The sequence below is a fragment of the Convolutriloba macropyga genome, chromosome 6 (assembly GCF_964194025.1).
Source record: "Convolutriloba macropyga chromosome 6, txConMacr16.3, whole genome shotgun sequence".
NCBI classification, from domain to species: domain Eukaryota; kingdom Metazoa; phylum Xenacoelomorpha; order Acoela; family Convolutidae; genus Convolutriloba; species Convolutriloba macropyga.
Window position 1 is genome coordinate 3,086,968 of NC_134473.1, and position 19,250 is coordinate 3,106,217.

Genomic DNA, 19,250 nt, shown 5'->3' on the forward strand with positions numbered 1-19,250 from the left:
CATTCAAAATCAGTTGAATTGCTTTAATCAGCTGAAATATATTGCGTTTATCAGTTGCATTGATTCACTCTGCACTAAACCATTGATTCACTCTGCACTCTCCATTGATTCATGCACTGCTACTAAATTTATGGTTCTAATGGCTGCATGTTTCTCTAGCTTCACTTGAAAAATGCTACGAAGAACGCTACGTACGCGTTCTCCATGACCTCGTTATCTGTTCACGTTGTTTGTAAATCTTTGCGCAATAACGAAATTAATTCTTTTATTCTTTCCTTAATGGTATATGTACAGCCTAATGGCTAGTCTCAACTTTTATATGGTACAGAGACCGATATCAATGTAAAAGCGGGCGTTATTTTTTTCTTTTGTTCCAACAACCTAACGAAAAAATGCTCGGGGGGGGGGGGGTTCTAAATCGTTCACTGTATCAAATACACTATGCTTTATGATTGTTACCTGCAAATAGGATTGTGTAAAGTACAACTAGTTGGTAGATGGCATGGCCCACAATGTTTCTGGCCATCATAGGCGAGATGAGGGGCTTCGTGCGGCCATACGGCTTCCTATTCAGGAGATCCTCTGTTGGCATTTCTGTAGCCAGGGCCAGGGAGGCGAATGTGTCCATGATCAGATTCACCCACAACAATTGGATCGCTTTCAGGGGGGAGGACTAAACAAAAGGTGACACAATGAATAGGATGAAATTTTACAACGCATTGCCAATTCTCATTATCAGGCTTTGAAAATTAAGAAAATGTGCTTTTACATTTTCAAACTTTTCCAAACACAGGTTATCAATAAACCAAAAAGTCAGAAAATATTAAATGACAGTGACGCTTTGAAGAAATAGCTCGACTTTCTAAACTTCTCAACTTTAACTGAAAATTTGTTGTAGCCTGTTTGCATCCTAGGACTGGGGGAGCGATGTAATGGGTTTAACAAATAGCTTCAAATGACATCATTTGAAGTCACTATAGACCACTATTAAGTATTAAATTGAAGAAATGAAACCGATACTGGGGCGCTTTTCATTGAGTTGTTATCAAAACGAGTTGCCAATTGAGTTGTTATCAAAACGACACGATCAACATTGAACGGGGCGGTGAGCAGACTGATTTGATTTCAAAATTATTGCCGAAAATATCAAAAATTATATGACATATTGCGCACAGTAATACGCGTCACAACAGTCTGCGCAAAGCATAATGGTGAAAATTAAAAAAGTAAAATTGGTACGTGCGAAAATTGGTGACGAAATATAGTCACTAGGAGTCGAAAAATGACGAATAGTTGTTTGGAAGGTAACGGACGTACCATAATGATGCATGAGGATGTGAATGCGAGTATAATGGCGACTAAGTTGACTGTGAGTTGGAACTGGAGGAATTTGGCTATGCTGTCGTAGACATTCCTACCCCACATGACTGCCTTGACTATTGAGGTGAAGTTGTCATCTGTCAGTATGATGTCGGAGGCCTCTTTCGCAACGTCTGTACCCGCAATGCCCTACAACGTACACAACACAAGTTAAGAGTTCATCTGTAAATCAACAGGTAGTCTATATTGAATAATTCTAGCGTGAACCTTCACAAATGGTGAATTTTCGTCTTGGATTACGCCTGGCAATCAACAACACTCGCCAGCTATATCTAAATTAAAGTTTATATCTGGTAAGGTTCATTGAGATCAAATTTGACGACAATGATTTTTCACCATCACTACTCGGCAATAGCTGTTTTTGCAAACCAGGATTTTCGAGTTGTTAATTTTCTGTTATTAATTTCCCCCAATTTAAAAGTCAACTTCTAAAGACCCAACATATACTTAAATACCAATCTGTAAATTGCCATTTTAATCCGCAATTATTAATCCAAAGGACTGCTATGCAATCAAATACCAATTATGTTTGCAGTCAATTTTGCACCATGTTGAACCGCAAGCAAACATATTCGTTAATAGCGGCTATTTGCTAAGTACTGATGACGAAATTCAGCAATCAAAATCTTAGATTCCTAGTGCCCACATTCCTAGAATCACTTAAAATTCGACCATCAAAAGATTTAAACACCAAAAGTGTTAAATTCTGACCATGGCAAATCCGACGTCTGCCTTTTTGAGAGCGGGTCCATCGTTGGTGCCGTCTCCGGTGACAGCGACGACCTCTGAGGCACCTGGGAGTTCACTGTCTATGATACCTTTGACTAAGGTGTGCTTGTCTGTGGGGGAACTCCTGGCCAACACTCTCAACTGGGGCCACACTTGGTCCAGGCGCTTCTGCTCTATCAGGCTACAATACAACATCTCGTTGGTTTTGTTAACCGAGAACTATTATCTTGTTTTATTTGGATGTTAAAAAAACTTTCTTTCTTTGCTTTGCTTTATCTTGAAGAATTATCTTTTGCTTTATCAGGTTATTTACAAAAAGGTTCAATATAGATGAATCTCTACAAACTAGCAAAAAAGGCAGTTCCCGCTATTATAACTATTTATGTCTTGGAATTGAATGACGCTAACACGTTACACAGTTGCTATCGATTCATATCTGATATCGATATTAACTTTCATAATAATGCTTAACTTTAGAACTTAAATGGTGGCCGGCTGACGGGTCAGGGTTTCTCTCACCCTTGTTGCGTTGCAACACTTATTTTTGTTGATTAGACTTGCTTTAAACGCTTTAAAGACTTAAATGCTTTATGCTTAAGAAGAACTCAAGCTCAAAAGGAAACAAGTGTTGTTGATAAAATCAGATGAAATTATGATTTCTTAGTTCAAATCACGTGGTAATTTATTGTTGCGTTTGTTGAAGAAGTCATCTTGAATTGAAGTTTTGAAGCTCTCGCAATATGAAGGTCAAAAGGTTGTTAACCACAACATAACCCGGCCTCCTTGAACGAGTTCAATTGAAAAGTAATATTGAAGTCACTTGAGACCTTTTGACACAAGACATTTCACAGAAAATTTTTGACGAGGAAATTGTTTTCTGAAAATTGATTGTTGTTTGCCTTGTTGTCATCTTCGTCGTCGTAGTCGTCATCGTTGTCGTCTTTGTCGTTGTCGTCATCATTATCCTCGTGTTCATTATCAACATCATCATCATTGTGGTCGTCATTGTCGTTGATGTCATGAAGGTGAATGATTTACAATTAGCTTGACAGACTTCAAAATAATGCAAATATTGAATGCTGATGATATTGACTTGAATATTGATTGCTCATTGTCTAAGGAACGCTTATCTTTCGGTCTTGTTGTATTGAATTGGGTTGTGCTGCTGACTTGTCAATCCTCATCCATTGAGTCATCCGCTGTCTTCCATTTGTGTAACTGAGATTCTGGTCTCTCCTTCTCCAATGGAACCAGTCTGCTTACTGGTCGTATGTAGAGTCCTGTTTGCGTTCTAACTTGGACTACTCGTACTATCTTGTCATTTCCGTCGAATATTTTTGTAATCCTTGCCAGTGGCCATAGCATTGGAGGCGTGTTGTCTTCCTTGATGATAACAATGTCATTGACGGCGTGCTGTTGTTTGTTATCCTGCCACTTTGGTCGATTTTGAAGTGTTGTCAAGTAGTCCACGGACCACTTTTTCCAAAATTGTCTGACAATGTTGTTGATGCTTTTGAACCTTCTGTTTAGTGTCCGATTGTCTTCTTGAGATGGCTCCGGCAAAGCTGTCAGTGGGCGTCCAATAAGAAAATGAGCGGGTGTTAGTGCTGAGGGGTCATTGGCATCGCTAGAGGGGGCTGTAAGTGGGCGAGAATTGAGAATGGCCTCAATTTGAGTGATCAGGGTTGTGAAATTCTCAAAAGACATCTTTGTTGTCCCCACAGTCCTGTAAAAATGTCTCTTCATGGATTTTATTGCAGGTTCCCAGAGACCTCCAAAATGAGGCGTCCGTGGAGGAATTGCCAACCAGTTTATCTGATGTCCTGTAGTGAAGGCATCTACCAGTTCCTTGAATTCTCTGTCCATTAATAATTTACGAAACTCAATTTCTCCCCGAGTTCCAATGAAAGTCCTTGAGTTGTCACTATAAATATTTTCGGGCAGTCCACGTCGTGCTGTAAAACGTTTTATGGCGTGCAGAGAGTCCTCCTTGGTCAACGTTGTCACTGTTTCCATATGGACGGCCTTTGTGCTGAAACATACAAAAAGGGCAACATAGGTTTTCTGCAATTTTCCGCTGCTGTCTTTTATGCTGAAAGGTCCACAGTAGTCCAAACCAGTGTGGGTGAAAGCAAATGATGAAACAACACGTTCTGTTGGCAGATCTCCCATTTGAGGCTGAAGAATCCTGGCGTCGTGGCGAATGCAGGGCTTGCAGTTGTAAATAATTTTTTTAACAGCTGATAGTCCTCCGGGTATCCAAATTGTTTGTCGAAGATAAAACAATGTTAACTGTGGGCCTCCATGTAAGTTCCTTGCATGAGCTTCCCGAATCAGGAGCACTGTGATTGGAGAATCTTTGGGAATAAGGATAGGGAACTTCTTGTCTATGTTGTATGGCGAATTTGCTAGTCGTCCGCCCACGCGAACAACATTATTGTCTGGGTCGTAGAAGGGAGAAAGTTTGAAAAGTCGTCCTCTTTTTGGCAAAAGCTTTATTCTTCGTTTTGTGGTACTGTTGATCAATTCTTCTTCACTTGTACCTACATGTTGCTCCAAATCATTGAATCTTGTTGGTTTATCTAAAATACCTAATTGAGCTGTACAAAGCTTACCTACCTGAACCTTACCAATCTTGCCTACCTCAACCCTACCAGCCTTACCTACCTCAACCTTAGCAACCTTACTTACCTCACCTTGACCAACCTTACCTACCTTAACCTTACCAACCTCAACCTTACCTACCTCAACGTCACCAACTTTACCTACCAACCTTACCAAGGGGTTTATGACAATACACATTCTCCGGAATGTTGTTACCTTTCCCTTCTGTCATTGATGAAGATGATTGACTAACAATGGCATCAAACTCTTGCAAGTAAAGTTTTTGAATCAGGCTGTATATGGCAATCCGTCCAAGGTAAAGATCTCAAGAGCTGAGTTGAAGTGACTGAAATTCAGATGCTATTGCAGCTTCCGACTTTTTCTGTTGACATCTTTTTGATGATAGGTTCCTCTTCTGTGAGTAGCATTTGCTATCGGATTTTGTTGGATCTGTTCTGCTGGCAATGGTTTTCTGGCTTTGTTGTTTGGCCTTCTGAATGAATTTCTTGACATAACAAAAAATTCGAACCAGTTTTCCAAACGAGGATGTTCGATGAATTAGCTGAACTATTGAGTTGTTCTCCTGAGTAACAACTATTGTTGTTTGCTTCAGTGTTTCTCCTTGCACTTCGTTGTTCACTGCATGCTGATGTTCTTCAATTGATTCGGACTTCGGCCAATAATCTTCGCTTTTTTCTAGCCAGCTGGGTCCATTCCACCAAAGGCTGTGTTTGGCTAGGTTTGCGGCTGAGATTCCTCGTGATGCGCAATCGGCAGGATTCTCCTCCGTGGGCACGAAATTCCAATTGCTGGATGGAATGAGATTCTGAATTTTTGCAACACGGTTGGCAACGAATGTCTTCCACTTTCTTGGAAAGTCTTGCAGCCAAGCCAGTGTTACCGTTGAATCTGTCCAAGCGTACACTTTTGGTGTCGGGAAACGTTGATCGTTCAAAGATGATGATATCGCTTCCACCAAATTTGCTCCAAGAAGTGCTGCACAAAGTTCCAACCGGGGAACGCACAAACTCCTTATTGGTGCAACTCTGGTCTTTGCTGTCAACATCCTTGTGTGAACTGTTCCGTCGAAAGATTGTCGTATATACACAACTGCGGCGTAGGCTGTAGTTGATGGATCACAGAAGACATGAAGTTCAATGTCCGATGATGCTGGCGAGATTGAAACTACCTTTCTGGGCAGTGTAATAGTTTCCAATTCCTTCAGTTGAACTCTGAGTCGGTTGTACTGTTGCTGAAGGCATTTCGACAAAGCTTCGTCCCATCCAAGTCGGTCCATCCAAAGCAGTTGAACAAAAGATTTGAACTGAATTGTTGTAGGTGAAAGCCATCCCAACGGATCAAAGAGCCGTGTAACTTCTGACAGTATTTCGCGTTTTGTAGATGGTGTCTTTTCGTCTAGTTTTGCTATGAAACTGAAGTGGTCTGGATTTGGGTTCCACTTGACGCCTAAAGTTTTTATACTGTAGTCGTCGCTTTTAATCGTCATCTCGTCGGTAGTTTCTGGAAAGTTTGCAGGTAGTCTTTCAACAAGTTCTGGGTTACTTGAAGTCCACTTGCGAATCTCAAACCCTGCCTTTGAAAGAACTGCTATGATTGAGTCTGCAGTTTCATTGCACTTTCCAGATCGGGTGCTCCTGTCAACAAGTCGTCGACGTACATGTCTGTCGTGATTCCTAGCTGTACATTTTTGTCCGTAACATCTTCCGCTAAAACTTGTAATGGGCGAATAGAATGGAACGCTGATGATGCTATTCCGTACGTGACACGTGTCATCCTAAATGTCTTTATATTTGTTGAGTTCGGTTCCTTCCAAAGTAGTCGATGATAGTCCTTATCTTCGGTATCCAGTTGCACTTGTCTGTACATTTTTGCAATTTCTGCTGAAAGGTCTTTGAACACACAGTGATGGTTGAGATAATAGCTTTTCTCTATTGGCAGTAGCATCTCCTTTGCTGGTACTTCTTCCATGTGTCCTAGTTTAATGAACTCATTGATGAACTCGTTGTATCTTCTGTACAGATCAGGCTGTTTTTGAAGTCTATGAAGGAGACTTCTAAGTCTTCGTCGTGCTTGCTGCTGGGAATCCCCCAGTTCTACAATTTCGTTCTTAAACGGCAGTTTTACGATGAACCTTCCTTCAGGGCTTCTTCGTGTGGTTGACTTGAAGTGTTCTTCACATCTTCTTTCTTCGTCGGTCAGATGTTTAGTTGCAGGCACTTCCTCGATTTCCCAAAAACGCTGCAAACTGTCTTCAAATGATGACACAAAGTAGGTTTGCAAACTGGAAGAATTGGAAGTTTGCACGTTTTCGCGTCCAATTACTAACCAACCGAATACTGAGAGCCGATAAGTAACGGGGATGTTTGGTTCTTTCAGTCTGTTGTTCCCAACCATCAAGTCCTCGTAGTGTCCAGCTCCAATGATTAGATCAACTTGGGCGGGCTTGTTAAAGTCGGGAACAGCCAACTGTAGTTTCTTTACTGTCTCCCAATTGTCTGTGTTGATGTACCGAGAAGGTAAATCGTTTGTCATTTTTGTTAAAACTGACGCGTCAATGATAATTGGTGCTTTGTTTTTTGGAAAAAGGCAAAGGTCAACAAATCCGCGATTAGTTGAGACTTCATTTCCTCCGAGTCCAAAAACACGAGTACTGTTCCTCTTTCTCTTTAGCTGAAGTCTTTGTACTGCAGCTTCAGTTACAAGATTATTCTGAGATGCAGAGTCCAGAATTGCTCGCAGATATACTATTTCTCCGTGAACATTAACAGGAACAATTGCTGTCTGAAGAAAAATTTCCTGTGTCTTGTCTTCATGGGTGAGGGCTGCTGTTATCTTTTGATCGATAGTTATTTGTTCTGCATTACTGCTGGAGGCTCCAGATGAAACCTTCTCCTGATCTCTTGCGTTGGCTTTGCGGCTGTTTCCAAACGAGTTTTTCAATTGATTGACTTGATGCACATCTTCTCGATGCAACAACGTGTGATGCTTTCGTCCACATTGGCGGCACGAAGAACCATCGCAACTCTCTGCTCGGTGTCCTGGTCTTAGACAATTGAAACAAAGTCCTTTGACTTTGATCAGCTGGGCTCGCTCCTTGACACCTAAACCTTTGAACTTACCACATTTGAAAATTCTGTGTTCCTCTTCACAACATTCGCATTGCTGATTCGTTGTCGTAACATGAGTGTGAAGTTGTCTCTGTGGCTGATTTTGTTGCGTATGCGATCGTTTTTCGGTATTTGATGAACTGTTGCTTGGTGCTGCTGACTCCAACGCTTGAACACGTTCCTCCAGGAATGTCTTTAGTTCCTGATAGGACTGTAGTTCTTTCCCCTTTGAAGAAAGCACCCAGAACTTTCGTGTTTCGGTGGGCAGTTTTTCTGCAATCAAGTAGACAAAAAAGGGGTCCTGATGCTCAACTGGTTGTCCTATGTTCCGAAGAGAAAGTCTGTGCTCCTCCATTGTGTCGACAAGTTTTCGTAATTCCCGTGTGTTTTCGTGTGAAACTGGTCGATATGAGACAATTCCATGGATGTGGGCTCGAAGTATCAATCTCCTGTTGTCGTATCGGTTCTGCAAAATTTCCATTGCAACATCGAAGTTATCGTCGGTGACTGTGATTGAAGTTAACATCTTCGAAGCTTCTCCCTTCACTGCTGACTTCAGGTACTGTAATCTCAAACTGTTTGTCAACTGATCGTTATCTATTACTGCTCCCTTGAAGCGATCATAAAAAGAGATCCAGTCCAAGTAGTTTCCGGAAAAACTGGGCAAGTCGAGCTTTGGTAGATTCATGTTCTGTATATTCCTCGAAATCGTGGTGCTTCCGGCTGCAAATGAGCTCTCTTGTGATTTGTGTCTTGTCTTTCGCTTAACAAACCGATGAACATAGTCGATGTTTTGGCATATCTTGTCATCATACTCCTCTGTCTCAACAATTTCATCGTCCAAGTTGTCAGGATCATCAAAAAGAGACTGAATCTTTTGGTTCTGCTCAGATAGGAAGGCTTGCTTCTTCTTCAATAGTTCAACTATCTGCTGCAGTCGGATAAGGTCGTCTTCATTGATAAGTGTGAACGGTTTGTTCATTATGCCGTCTGCTTCATTGTAGAGTTTCGTTGCAACTCCTCTGTGAGCCCCACGCGACTTTCGAAGAAGTTCTAGATTTTCTGGCATGTTTCTGATATGCTGTTGTCTCACTGTTCCTTGCTTTGTTCTTGATGCTGTTCTTTAGTTGTATTCTTTGGCTGTATTCTTTGTCTTTATCTGTTGTTGTAAATCTTTTGTGGCTAAAAGCTCAGAAACAAGTTAAAACAGCGTGAAAGTTGTAAATATAGGGTTGTATCTATCCCCCCCGCAAAAGTGCGGCCAATTTTTACGCGCGAACTTAGTCTTAGTACTTCAGGGGGCAAAGTAAGCTAACAAAAACCGTGTTTTCGATGAGAACTAGAGAGAGAGAGAGATTGACTTCCCCTGAAGTTTTTCAAAAAAAAAATATGCAGAATCTTGAGTATACAGTTACCCCACTAGATATCCTCTACGGGGTCTCTTGGTTAGGTTAATCAACCTAGTTATACAAGTTAATCAACTTGAATAACATGTGGGGGAATGATGGTATCTAGTGGGGGGTCCGCTTTTCAATTTCCCTGTAAGTTTCCCCTTTTTAGGTTATCAACAAATTTTTGAGAGAGTGAATGCTTTGGGTGCTTAATGCTTCGACTATTTTATCCTTAACCTATTTTTCGGCGGACCATTAAATGTTGCGTTGCAACACTTATTTTTGTTGATTAGACTTGCTTTAAACGCTTTAAAGACTTAAATGCTTTATGCTTAAGAAGAACTCAAGCTCAAAAGGAAACAAGTGTTGTTGATAAAATCAGATGAAATTATGATTTCTTAGTTCAAATCACGTGGTAATTTATTGTTGCGTTTGTTGAAGAAGTCATCTTGAATTGAAGTTTTGAAGCTCTCGCAATATGAAGGTCAAAAGGTTGTTAACCACAACAACCCTCTACAAGCAAACGTTTCTCTTAGCAATAGAGGACTTGCCTATGAGGCAAGCGGGCAAAGAAAGGCGAGTAAGTTGATGTTTCCAAATCGATTACTTACTATGATGTTATTAATTAGTAAGGAACTCGAACATATACCGACTAAAGTCGGACGAATTGATCCACAACGACTGTCAAGACAATTAATTTAGAAGGCTGCACAGGGTAGAGAAACTTTTATGATGCAAAAATTTCCGACCAGGGATGGGCTCGAACCCGCGTTCGAGAGCAATTAAACATACCCGTCTTTGTTGCGTATGCGTTTGTTGAACTCCCTGCCCTCGATGACGAGGTACTCATCGCCTGGCTTAATGATGCCGCACTTAGAGGCGATGCTCCTGGCCGTCATGATGTTGTCTCCTGTAACCATCCGTACCGTGATGCCCGCACGCTGACACTTGGCTATCGCCTCCGGCACCTTTAACGAACAAATCACTTATTTTCAATACTGTCCACCAAAAATTATACAATTACTACTGTTCATGACTAGCAACGAATAGGTCTTCAGAAAATTCGGCAACATAAAATTGTGAAAAACAACAAAATGTGGCTTGTTTTTGAATTTGAAGTTCGCGCATTCTCAATTGCTTCAATTTTATACATAATAAAAACGATCCTGATGTCAGTGCGTATCAAAATATTGTCATTATTAAACATTAGAAAAAAAACTTCAAATATTAAGTTTACATTTGATCTTTGGATGTTCCAATTTGAAAGTGAAAAACGAGTGCGTAAGTAAAATGTTGCGCATAGCTGGTTCTTTCCCGTCATCTGGGCAGCTATTCGACATTTCAAACACAACTTGCCGGACAACAACCCGAATATAGACTGTTGAGACCCTAAGTTAAAGAGACCATTGGACCGAAAATCAAACAGAAGCTATTCAAAAAATTCAAAAATTCTATACTTATTTTTTTTACAGTTAAACTATTTCGGCTGACCTCTATTATCACTCAGAATATATTAATATTTTCAACTCTATTATTATTCACTCAGATTTTACTTTCTCAATTTAGATAAGTGAGAGCAGAAATTATTTTAAGAAATTGATGTTTTAAGAAATTGTTATTTTAAAAAATACTTTAAAATATTTTAAAAGTCTCAAAAAAACAGAAAAAAAGACAGACCAAAAAAATTCGTCGTCTTTTCATTGAAGGCTGATATGTTATATTTTGATTTAAAATCTGTATAAGTTTTTGCTGCCTCTATTATCGGCTCTCTAATAACTTTCCATTAGAGTGACACACACCCATTTGACCTTATCTCTTTGATTTAAAGTAAATAAGAGTCAATTTCGAATTGAGGAAGTCATTTTTGTGAGTGAGGTAAGTCAAGTGTGACCAAAAAGTTAATCACGCAAATGAACAAAAAAATCTCGCTCCACTAAGAGCAAAAATGACGTCACGCACGCACTTCAGTTGAAATTGCATGAACGAATGAACAAAAAGCAGATTTGAAGTAGTTGTGACGTCATCTGGTCGTAACAAACATCGCGACGACGAAATAAAAAACATAGCAGGACAAGTCCTGACGTACAATTCAAAGAATTTTCATTGACTAAACAGAAAACTAGACCTAGAAAGGACTATGAATGGATTGGAAAAACCATTTAAAAAATCCGATCTAAAAAATCGAAAAAACAGTAAACATCAAAGTGAAATTGCCGCATGTGAACAAAAAACCACTAGCGAGAAAGCGAATTTTTGTTCAAACACCGTTTTCTCACTCTACTTTAAAATTAGAATGAAAAATTTCACGCCGCAAAACCACTCGCTTTTACGCTCCACTTCCTGTTTCGGCGTGACCACAATCACTACTCCAATTTGACTTCAAAAATCATGAAAATGTGTGAACAGATCTTAAAAAAAAGACAGCGCCCCAATACAATTCAAATTCTTTGAATTGTAAAAAACCAAGAGAAGGCCAATAATAGCCCCAGCTATCGCCGTGCGGCTATTAAACACATTTTTAAGTGCAATTTATTTTGATGTCATTTCGTAATTGAACATACTCCTGTCTCTCAGTGAGAGGCCACAGGGCCTATTATCAATATCAATAAGCATTATAGATAGTAACTAAAACTTATGAGAACAAAGTTCAAGTACCGGGCATCTAAAATTGGGCTTTATGGGTTTATCCCGTTTCTATTTCTGACTTTGATTTTTTTATACTGACTCTCTTCATTTCGAATTGCTTTGCTGAGCAGCTGCTGTTTAAAACGACTTTGAGCAGAATGACATAAGAGTGAAACCAGCCTAGAGAAGTCAAAAAGATTTCACGCAAAATGTCGAAAAAGCGGCAAAATGGGTAAAGCGGAAAAAAGTAGTAGACGAAGTAAAAAACATAGCAAGACAAGTCCTGAATTACAATTCAAAGAATTGAATGAAAAACTCAGACGTACTCTACCTGACCAGCAGATCAATTGAACATTTCCAGCCAGTACACAAACAAAATCATCTCAAAAAATTGAGAAATTAAAAGAATCAAAACTAAACAAAATATACTCATTGCTAAAACTCGAAGCTTTCGAACCTAAGGCAAAATTTTTTCCCTTTAAAAATACGTATTTCAAAAATATGTTCAAAATCAATTTTTGTTTCTGAAATCGGTCCAGTATTATATCTGCAAGACCTGAAAAATATTCATTGGCCCTTGAAGATCGATGATTAACTCGAAAATGACCAAAAAATTTAAAAGAAATCAATTGCAAATTATCAGAAAATGTTGCTGAAAATCGTGATATAAATATCTTCAGAATCATTTCTATGTCTCTAGAGACTATCCAGTAACCCAATTCCAAGCTTTAAAAAACTGATTGGCTCATAGATCGATAGGCAATAATTTTTAGAAAAAATTTCAAACTTCAAAAAATAGAAATTCGTTCTATTAAAATTTTTAAAGCCATTCAATTGCCCCCTATCACTTAATGATTATTTAATAACATACTATCAAACACTGGATGAGTTTACCTGTCTACTGAGACAAGAAAAAATAATAAAAAATACAAATGTTTTGAAAAAACTTGAAAAAAATTGCAAATTTTATCAAAAAACTTCCAAAAGTCGAAGGGTTAAATTGTTGAAAACAAATCCAATGAAACTAAAAACCATGCAATAGCTTTTTATCAGAACGTGGAATAGGTTTTTTCGCACTTGAGAATGGACGAATATCAAAAACTGACAAAAACTTTAGGAAAACTTAAAAAAATTGAAGATTTTATTAAAAAAAATGCTAAAATTCGAGACACTAAAATGTTAAAAACCATTCCATTGTTACTAAAAACTATGAAGTGCCCTATTAACAAACCTCAAAGGAGATTGCCTGGTCCTTGAAGCTGGAAAAACTGAAAAAATGACGAAAACTTTCAAAAACCTGAAAAAAATTGCTAAAATTTGTGATATTCAAAAATTTAAACCTATTCCATGGCAACTAAAAATTTTTCAGTAACTTATCATCCAACCGCTTATGAGGTTTTCTGACCCCTGGGACCCAAACAACTTGAATAATGACAATAAATGTCAAAACAATATGAAAGAATTGCAAGCTTTGTCAAAAAATGCTAAAATTCATGATTGCAAAAGTTGAAAACAATTCCATTACCACTAGAAAATATGCAGTAATCTATCATCAAACCCTTTATCAAGCCCTAGAGGAGGTTTCTTGGCACCTATGGCTAAAAAAACTCAAAAAATGACAAAAATTTTCAAAAAACCTGAAAAAAATTGCAAAAATTAGTATCCTTTCGCGAGTTTTTGTTTGTAGTACCAAAACTTATAGCTCATAAAATGGTCAAAACAAGCAATTTTTTGTCGCAAACGACCTTAATCAACTTTTAAAAACTTCAACCTAAGACTAATCAAACAAAAATACTCAAAAAATTCACAAAAACATGAAAAATTGCACCACTTTGAGCCCAAAAACTCCTAAAAATGACCTTTTAACCTTAAATTAAGGCCATCCCAGCAGCTGCACCACTATAAGCACTTGAAGGACAACTAACAATTAACACAGCGCACCAATACAATTCAAATTTTTTGAATTGTAAAAAATAGGAGCGCCATAATAGCCGGCTGAGAAGATCAGGGCGGCTATTAAACATAACCGAACAACGTCGGGTGAATTGCTCTGAAACGCCCGGCGAGCGGTTGACTTCGTCAGTGGTCAGCCACGGTTTAGTGAGGCTGGCTTTAGCTTGATTGAAGGGGCGTAAGTGAGCGCAGCGGGGGGGGGGGCTGGGGTTCAATCTCCAAGAACCGTGAGCTGAACCGCTCTAAGAGCACTTTATGCCCGCTGGGCGCTGCCTGTTTATCCCGTTTTTGAGGACGAAAATTCAAATGCGTCAGACGAAAAATTGGTCAAGCGCATAAAAAAGACCGACAGGATTAATATAATTGCTACAAACTTCGTTTGAGAGCAATTAATAGGTGGGACTTGTCCATTAAAATTTACTGTTCGTAAAAATAATTCTAAAGCTGTAAAATTGTTATTTTGGAGGGTAAAATTGTTATTGTTATATCAGGGAAGGAAGGTCGTCTATTTTCGGACAACTGACCTCGTCTCTGACTGGGTCTTCGATGCCTGTGATTGCGATGCAAGTCAGCTGACTAATCAGGCCCACTTCATCATCATAATTGAGATCCACGTCTGCAGGGAAGTCTTTGTACGCTACAACAAAAGCAACACTAATGACCACACACACCAGTCATCTTCAACGACAGTCATGTTCAATTCGCACTACACTGGAGCGGTACCAAGTTTAAGAAATCCCGAAAAGTATTGTTTTAACATATCCGCATAAATATCCAGACAACCTAGCAGAACTTAATAAACCGTGGCCATCAAAAAGACATAACATAAAACGAAAGAAAGACTTTGTACTCACCATAATACAAACGACTAAACAGATGTATGACTGACATATATTTCAAAGTTGATTGGTTTTCGTATAACTCACAATTCCCCCATTTAGGTCTAGTTTCAAATAATCTTTGCCAAGAATGCAATATTTTGATATTTTGGAGATAGAAGTTTCATCGATGCCCTCAAAAAGTTTGTTCATGTTTATCGCAACCCTACTAACACAAGCCAAAGGCGAAAATGAAACACACCATGAAATGAAACACACCGCCCTTCTCACCATGAAATTGTCTCCTCAACGCAGTGCCCTCCGAGCGCTACCTGTTTATCCCGTTTTTGAGAACTAACAGTCAAATCGGTCAAGCGAAAAATTGCAAAGACCGTAAAAAATTTCGTTTGACAGCAATTAATGACCGAGCATATACTACCTATGCATAGTGTCCTGAGAGCGTCACTGGCCATGGGCTCGACCACTGTCTTGATTATGGCTTCAGTGTCTTTCTTTGTCATCGGTTCCGCTGACCCATTCTCGCCCAGTTGAAACGAGCACCTGAAACACCACAAATCGCCACTTTTACAACAAAATTTCAGAGCTCAACATTGAACGCATCATTCGTCATCGAGTTTACTGAGACCTCGTAACAGCTGCGTTGCAGGGTTTTCTAATAACTTGACAGTTCATCAGAACTTTCCGAAAGAGAACACAAAATAAACATACATCTCGAATAGGTTGTGTGTCTCTGATCATGTCAATGACAAAATCTGATATTCGTCGCATTCCGCGTACAATTTCGAGGTAAGTCAGAACTTTGAGGTGAATTAATTTAGCAGAGTCAAGTAAACGTGCTTAAGACGCACACAGTGCAATTTAAAATGTGGTAATGCATAGATGCAAATGAGATATTTCAAAACATTCACATGGGTGTTTTTGAAAAACCCTGATAATACTCTGTACTACAATTTGTATAGCAGAAATAGTTTTTAAAGAAATAAAAAAAATGAGAGATGAGAGAATTGCTCACAGTTTGAGTATGGTCTCTGAGGCGCCTTTGGTGAAGAGTCGCTTGGTACCATCTGCCAGTTGGATCACTGTTGACATGCTTTTCCTCGCTGAGTTGAATGTGTACACCTGTCAACACATCACTACAATCAAACATATCCCTTCTAAGGGTGCAACTTGATAAGAAAATCGCCAAATAACGAAACTAAAGAACGTCCGACTCAACAAGTTCTGACAGTACCAGGGTTGAGAAATTGCGACGAAATCGAAGCAAGAACTGTCGTTTTTGGTCGGCTTTTGTCGATTTCGTCGGTTTTTTTATGTAGGAAATGTCGATTATCCACGTTTTCGTCGGTATTGTCGGTATTTGATGTAAGAAGTGTCGATTAGCGTAGTTTTCGTCGGTATTGTAGGTTTTGGCAGTAAGAAGTGTCGATTATCGTCGTTTTTTGTCGGTATTGTCAGTCTCAATTTGTTTTAAATACAAAAGAAATAGAGTAAAACTAAGTGACAAGTGGTGCAGTGGAGGAGAAGGTGGCTAGTAATATAGAGGGGTCCAAGGTTCGAATCCTGGCAGGGACTGTCCGGTTTGTTACATTTTTAGAATGGCAAAAACCGACGATTCTCACGTTAAAATACCGACGAAAACCGATCAAAACGACGAAAAAAACGTAAAGGCTTTGATCGGTTTTGGCGAAGTAAAAGCGACGAAAACCGATAATTTCTTATGTTTAAATCCGAATAATTTCTCAACACGGGTAGTCATCAGCACGAGTATCACATGCATTTTTTTTTAAAAAAAACAAGGAAAAGTTAGCAGTTAGAAAATAAGATTAATTAAAGATTAATAAGATAATTGACTTTTATCTAACGCATGATGCTTTGAAATCCAGAAAATGTAATCATAAAAAAATTAGGACGACAACCGCCTTTCCGCCACCCCGTTTGCACTTGCAGCATCAATAGCGGTACGCTAATGTAATGTAATACGTCACAATATGAATCCATTTTTGCACTGATTCCTGGTGTCAACTTATGAATGGCTTTCCATGTTGACTGAACAGCTCCTCTAATGCAGGGGAAAATCACCCGACCAGTGGCTTTTTACTTCAATAATAATTCGCTTTCGGGCGAACGGGTCATCAATTTAGTTTTGAAGCGCGATTGCAGATACCAACAGCACTTCCATACAACCGAGCTTTATCGCCGTCATTTGTCGTACTTCTATTTGCGAATGTTTACCTTGCATAGCCTGAAAAAAGCGCAATCGAGCTGGTTGGTCACCGAATCCCGATTTAGATTATTGCTGATGAAAGTATCATCTAATTCTGGATAAAGTTAAGCAGGAACTCCATTAAAAAATTGTCATAGCAACAATTCATTGCACTATAATGGATGCCCTCCGTACTTGAGGGCAACTGTATCACTATATTCTCTCCAGCTTCAAAATATACATCTTCAAGGTCGAGGAGCTTTTTATTTTAAGTATGAAATTCCTTCTCTTCTCACGAATATGCTCTTGATTTCACGTCCCGTTTTTCGGCATCAGCTCTGCTCCTTAGTTAAAATAAAAAAGCAGCTCGGATAATTGGATCGATCTCTCATATTTATCAGCCATCTTCAGGTAAAAAAAAAACATTTAAGCCAGCCTCGTTCTCACTAGAACAAAAACCTTCCTCTATTTGTCATTGAAGCCAGGATGATTAAACATTGACTGGACCCAATTTTCTTCAAGAATCTTCTTCACGTGCTGGGGACGTTTAGCTGATTTTGGTACCGCTCTCGCAATAAATTTCAACTATGTTGTCTTAGGACAATGACCTTCAATTATACTAACATCTAAACCAGAAACCAACGTTTTAGCTTTTACAAGAACTTTGGATAGAGACAAAAATGAACAGCACAACTGTCCATTTCGCAATAGTCACTCCTTATTTTTTTTATGTTGTTTTCCTACGATACTTTGTTCTCGGCTGTCCTTTATCATTATTTGTGTCACTGTAACAATTTAAGGCAAGTCTGTCTAAACAACAGACGCAAATACTGTGGAAATGTACCATTACTGGATGCGAGTCAGCAACACTTAGTAGTGAGCGTACTCTGCCAGCCATTACACTAACTTTTCATAACATAACCGAGAAAGTCGGGCAAATTGCTCTCAAACCAAACAACTAGGTAGCGGTTCGCTTCGTCAGTAGCTAGCTACGCTTTAGGGAAACTTGCTTTAGCTTAATTCAGCGGGGAGCGCACGGGGGAGGGTGAAAGTCAAAGGGGTCAGAGTAGTGAGAAATGGGGTGGTCTACCGCACAGAAAAAGGATCCCTCCACTTATTAGTCTCGAACCCAATCTTTTAGTGCTTTCATATGTTTCTCATAGTTTTTTAGCCTAAACCACCGTACTACAGGAGCATCATTTTGAAACGTTTTTGGCAATCATATACCGAACTTCATCAAGGTTAGTTCATACAAAGTTCGTTTTATGGCCCATTATTTACTGCTTTATCTTTGTGTTTGACATATCGCAAATTGACTAATTTGCTTTTGGTCCTTTTTGCTTCTGTCTTGTGTGCTCAATTTACCAAACCGCTTCTGGGTAAATTTGATTTTGAATCAAAAACTGTTGTTTTAGATAAAAGCTAAAACTCATTTATTGCTGCACGTTTTGGTATCTCTATCTTTGCCGCCTTTTATCTAGTGTAGACTCAAAGACTAAGAAATGCTACAATTTAAATGCGAAAATCTTAACCGTTCTCTTTCGCGCATACAATAGTACAGCTTTCAAACAAGATTTCTAATTAAGAACAATTTGTAGCAAGAAGACAGCTACGATTATTAAATACAAAGAACAATACAACAATGCTTTTAATAATCAAATTTAATGTTATTGTTTTGCGAATGATAATTTCAAAATTATTCTCTTGAGTCTCTAAAGTTTATCAGAGGCATATCGTCCTCTGAGGCTAAATCAACAACCTCGGGGGGGGGGGGTTATTTTCGCTTTCAGTCTCCCGCATTCTTTTCATTGGTTTGACTTCGGCAATCGGGATCAAACGCTTATTGATTTTCTCTCGCTTAGCCCTCATATAGTTTCTATGGTGAAGCATCAGGGCTGTAAATTCACGTAGATGAATGGCTGTGTATTGCAATGCCCACATATCACCTTTGAGGCTGAACTTCTTAAGGTAGAAGAACACACTCAGTATGATGTCCTGCGGGTCGAAGTATTTGACCGCAAATCTGTAGTACGTGTTGTCTGTATCTAAATAGAAACAAAATTGTCTAGACATTTATGTATCAGAACCCCTCTACCCATCCGCATACAGTTTTAATACGCACATTGATATTCTAGAATAAACCCTAATTAGTTGGAACATATATGAAATATTACCCTAAATAGAAACAAAATATCTAGACATTCATATCAGAACACCTCTACCAATCCGCACAGTTTTAATAAGCAGATTGCTATTCTACAATAAACCCTAATTAGTTGGAACATATATAAAATATTACCCTTTATGTCTCGTATCACTTCGCAGTTTTTGCTGTCCATCCTCATGCGTTCGCAGACATTGAAATTAATCACGATTCGGCCTTCTGTGTTGAATTTAC

At 39.0% G+C, this 19,250-nt stretch overlaps 1 protein-coding gene across 1 annotated transcript in view; it reads right to left on the bottom strand.

Moving 5' to 3' along the window:
- LOC142341430 (plasma membrane calcium-transporting ATPase 2-like) overlaps positions 1 to 19,250 on the bottom strand; it is a 184,091-nt gene that overhangs the window by 51,281 nt on the left and 113,560 nt on the right. Inside the window, 7 exon segments of the mRNA XM_075392362.1 lie at positions 460 to 673; positions 1,318 to 1,509; positions 2,092 to 2,290; positions 10,025 to 10,200; positions 14,335 to 14,447; positions 15,068 to 15,189; positions 15,662 to 15,768. Coding sequence (XP_075248477.1) covers positions 460 to 673; positions 1,318 to 1,509; positions 2,092 to 2,290; positions 10,025 to 10,200; positions 14,335 to 14,447; positions 15,068 to 15,189; positions 15,662 to 15,768 — 1,123 coding nt within the window.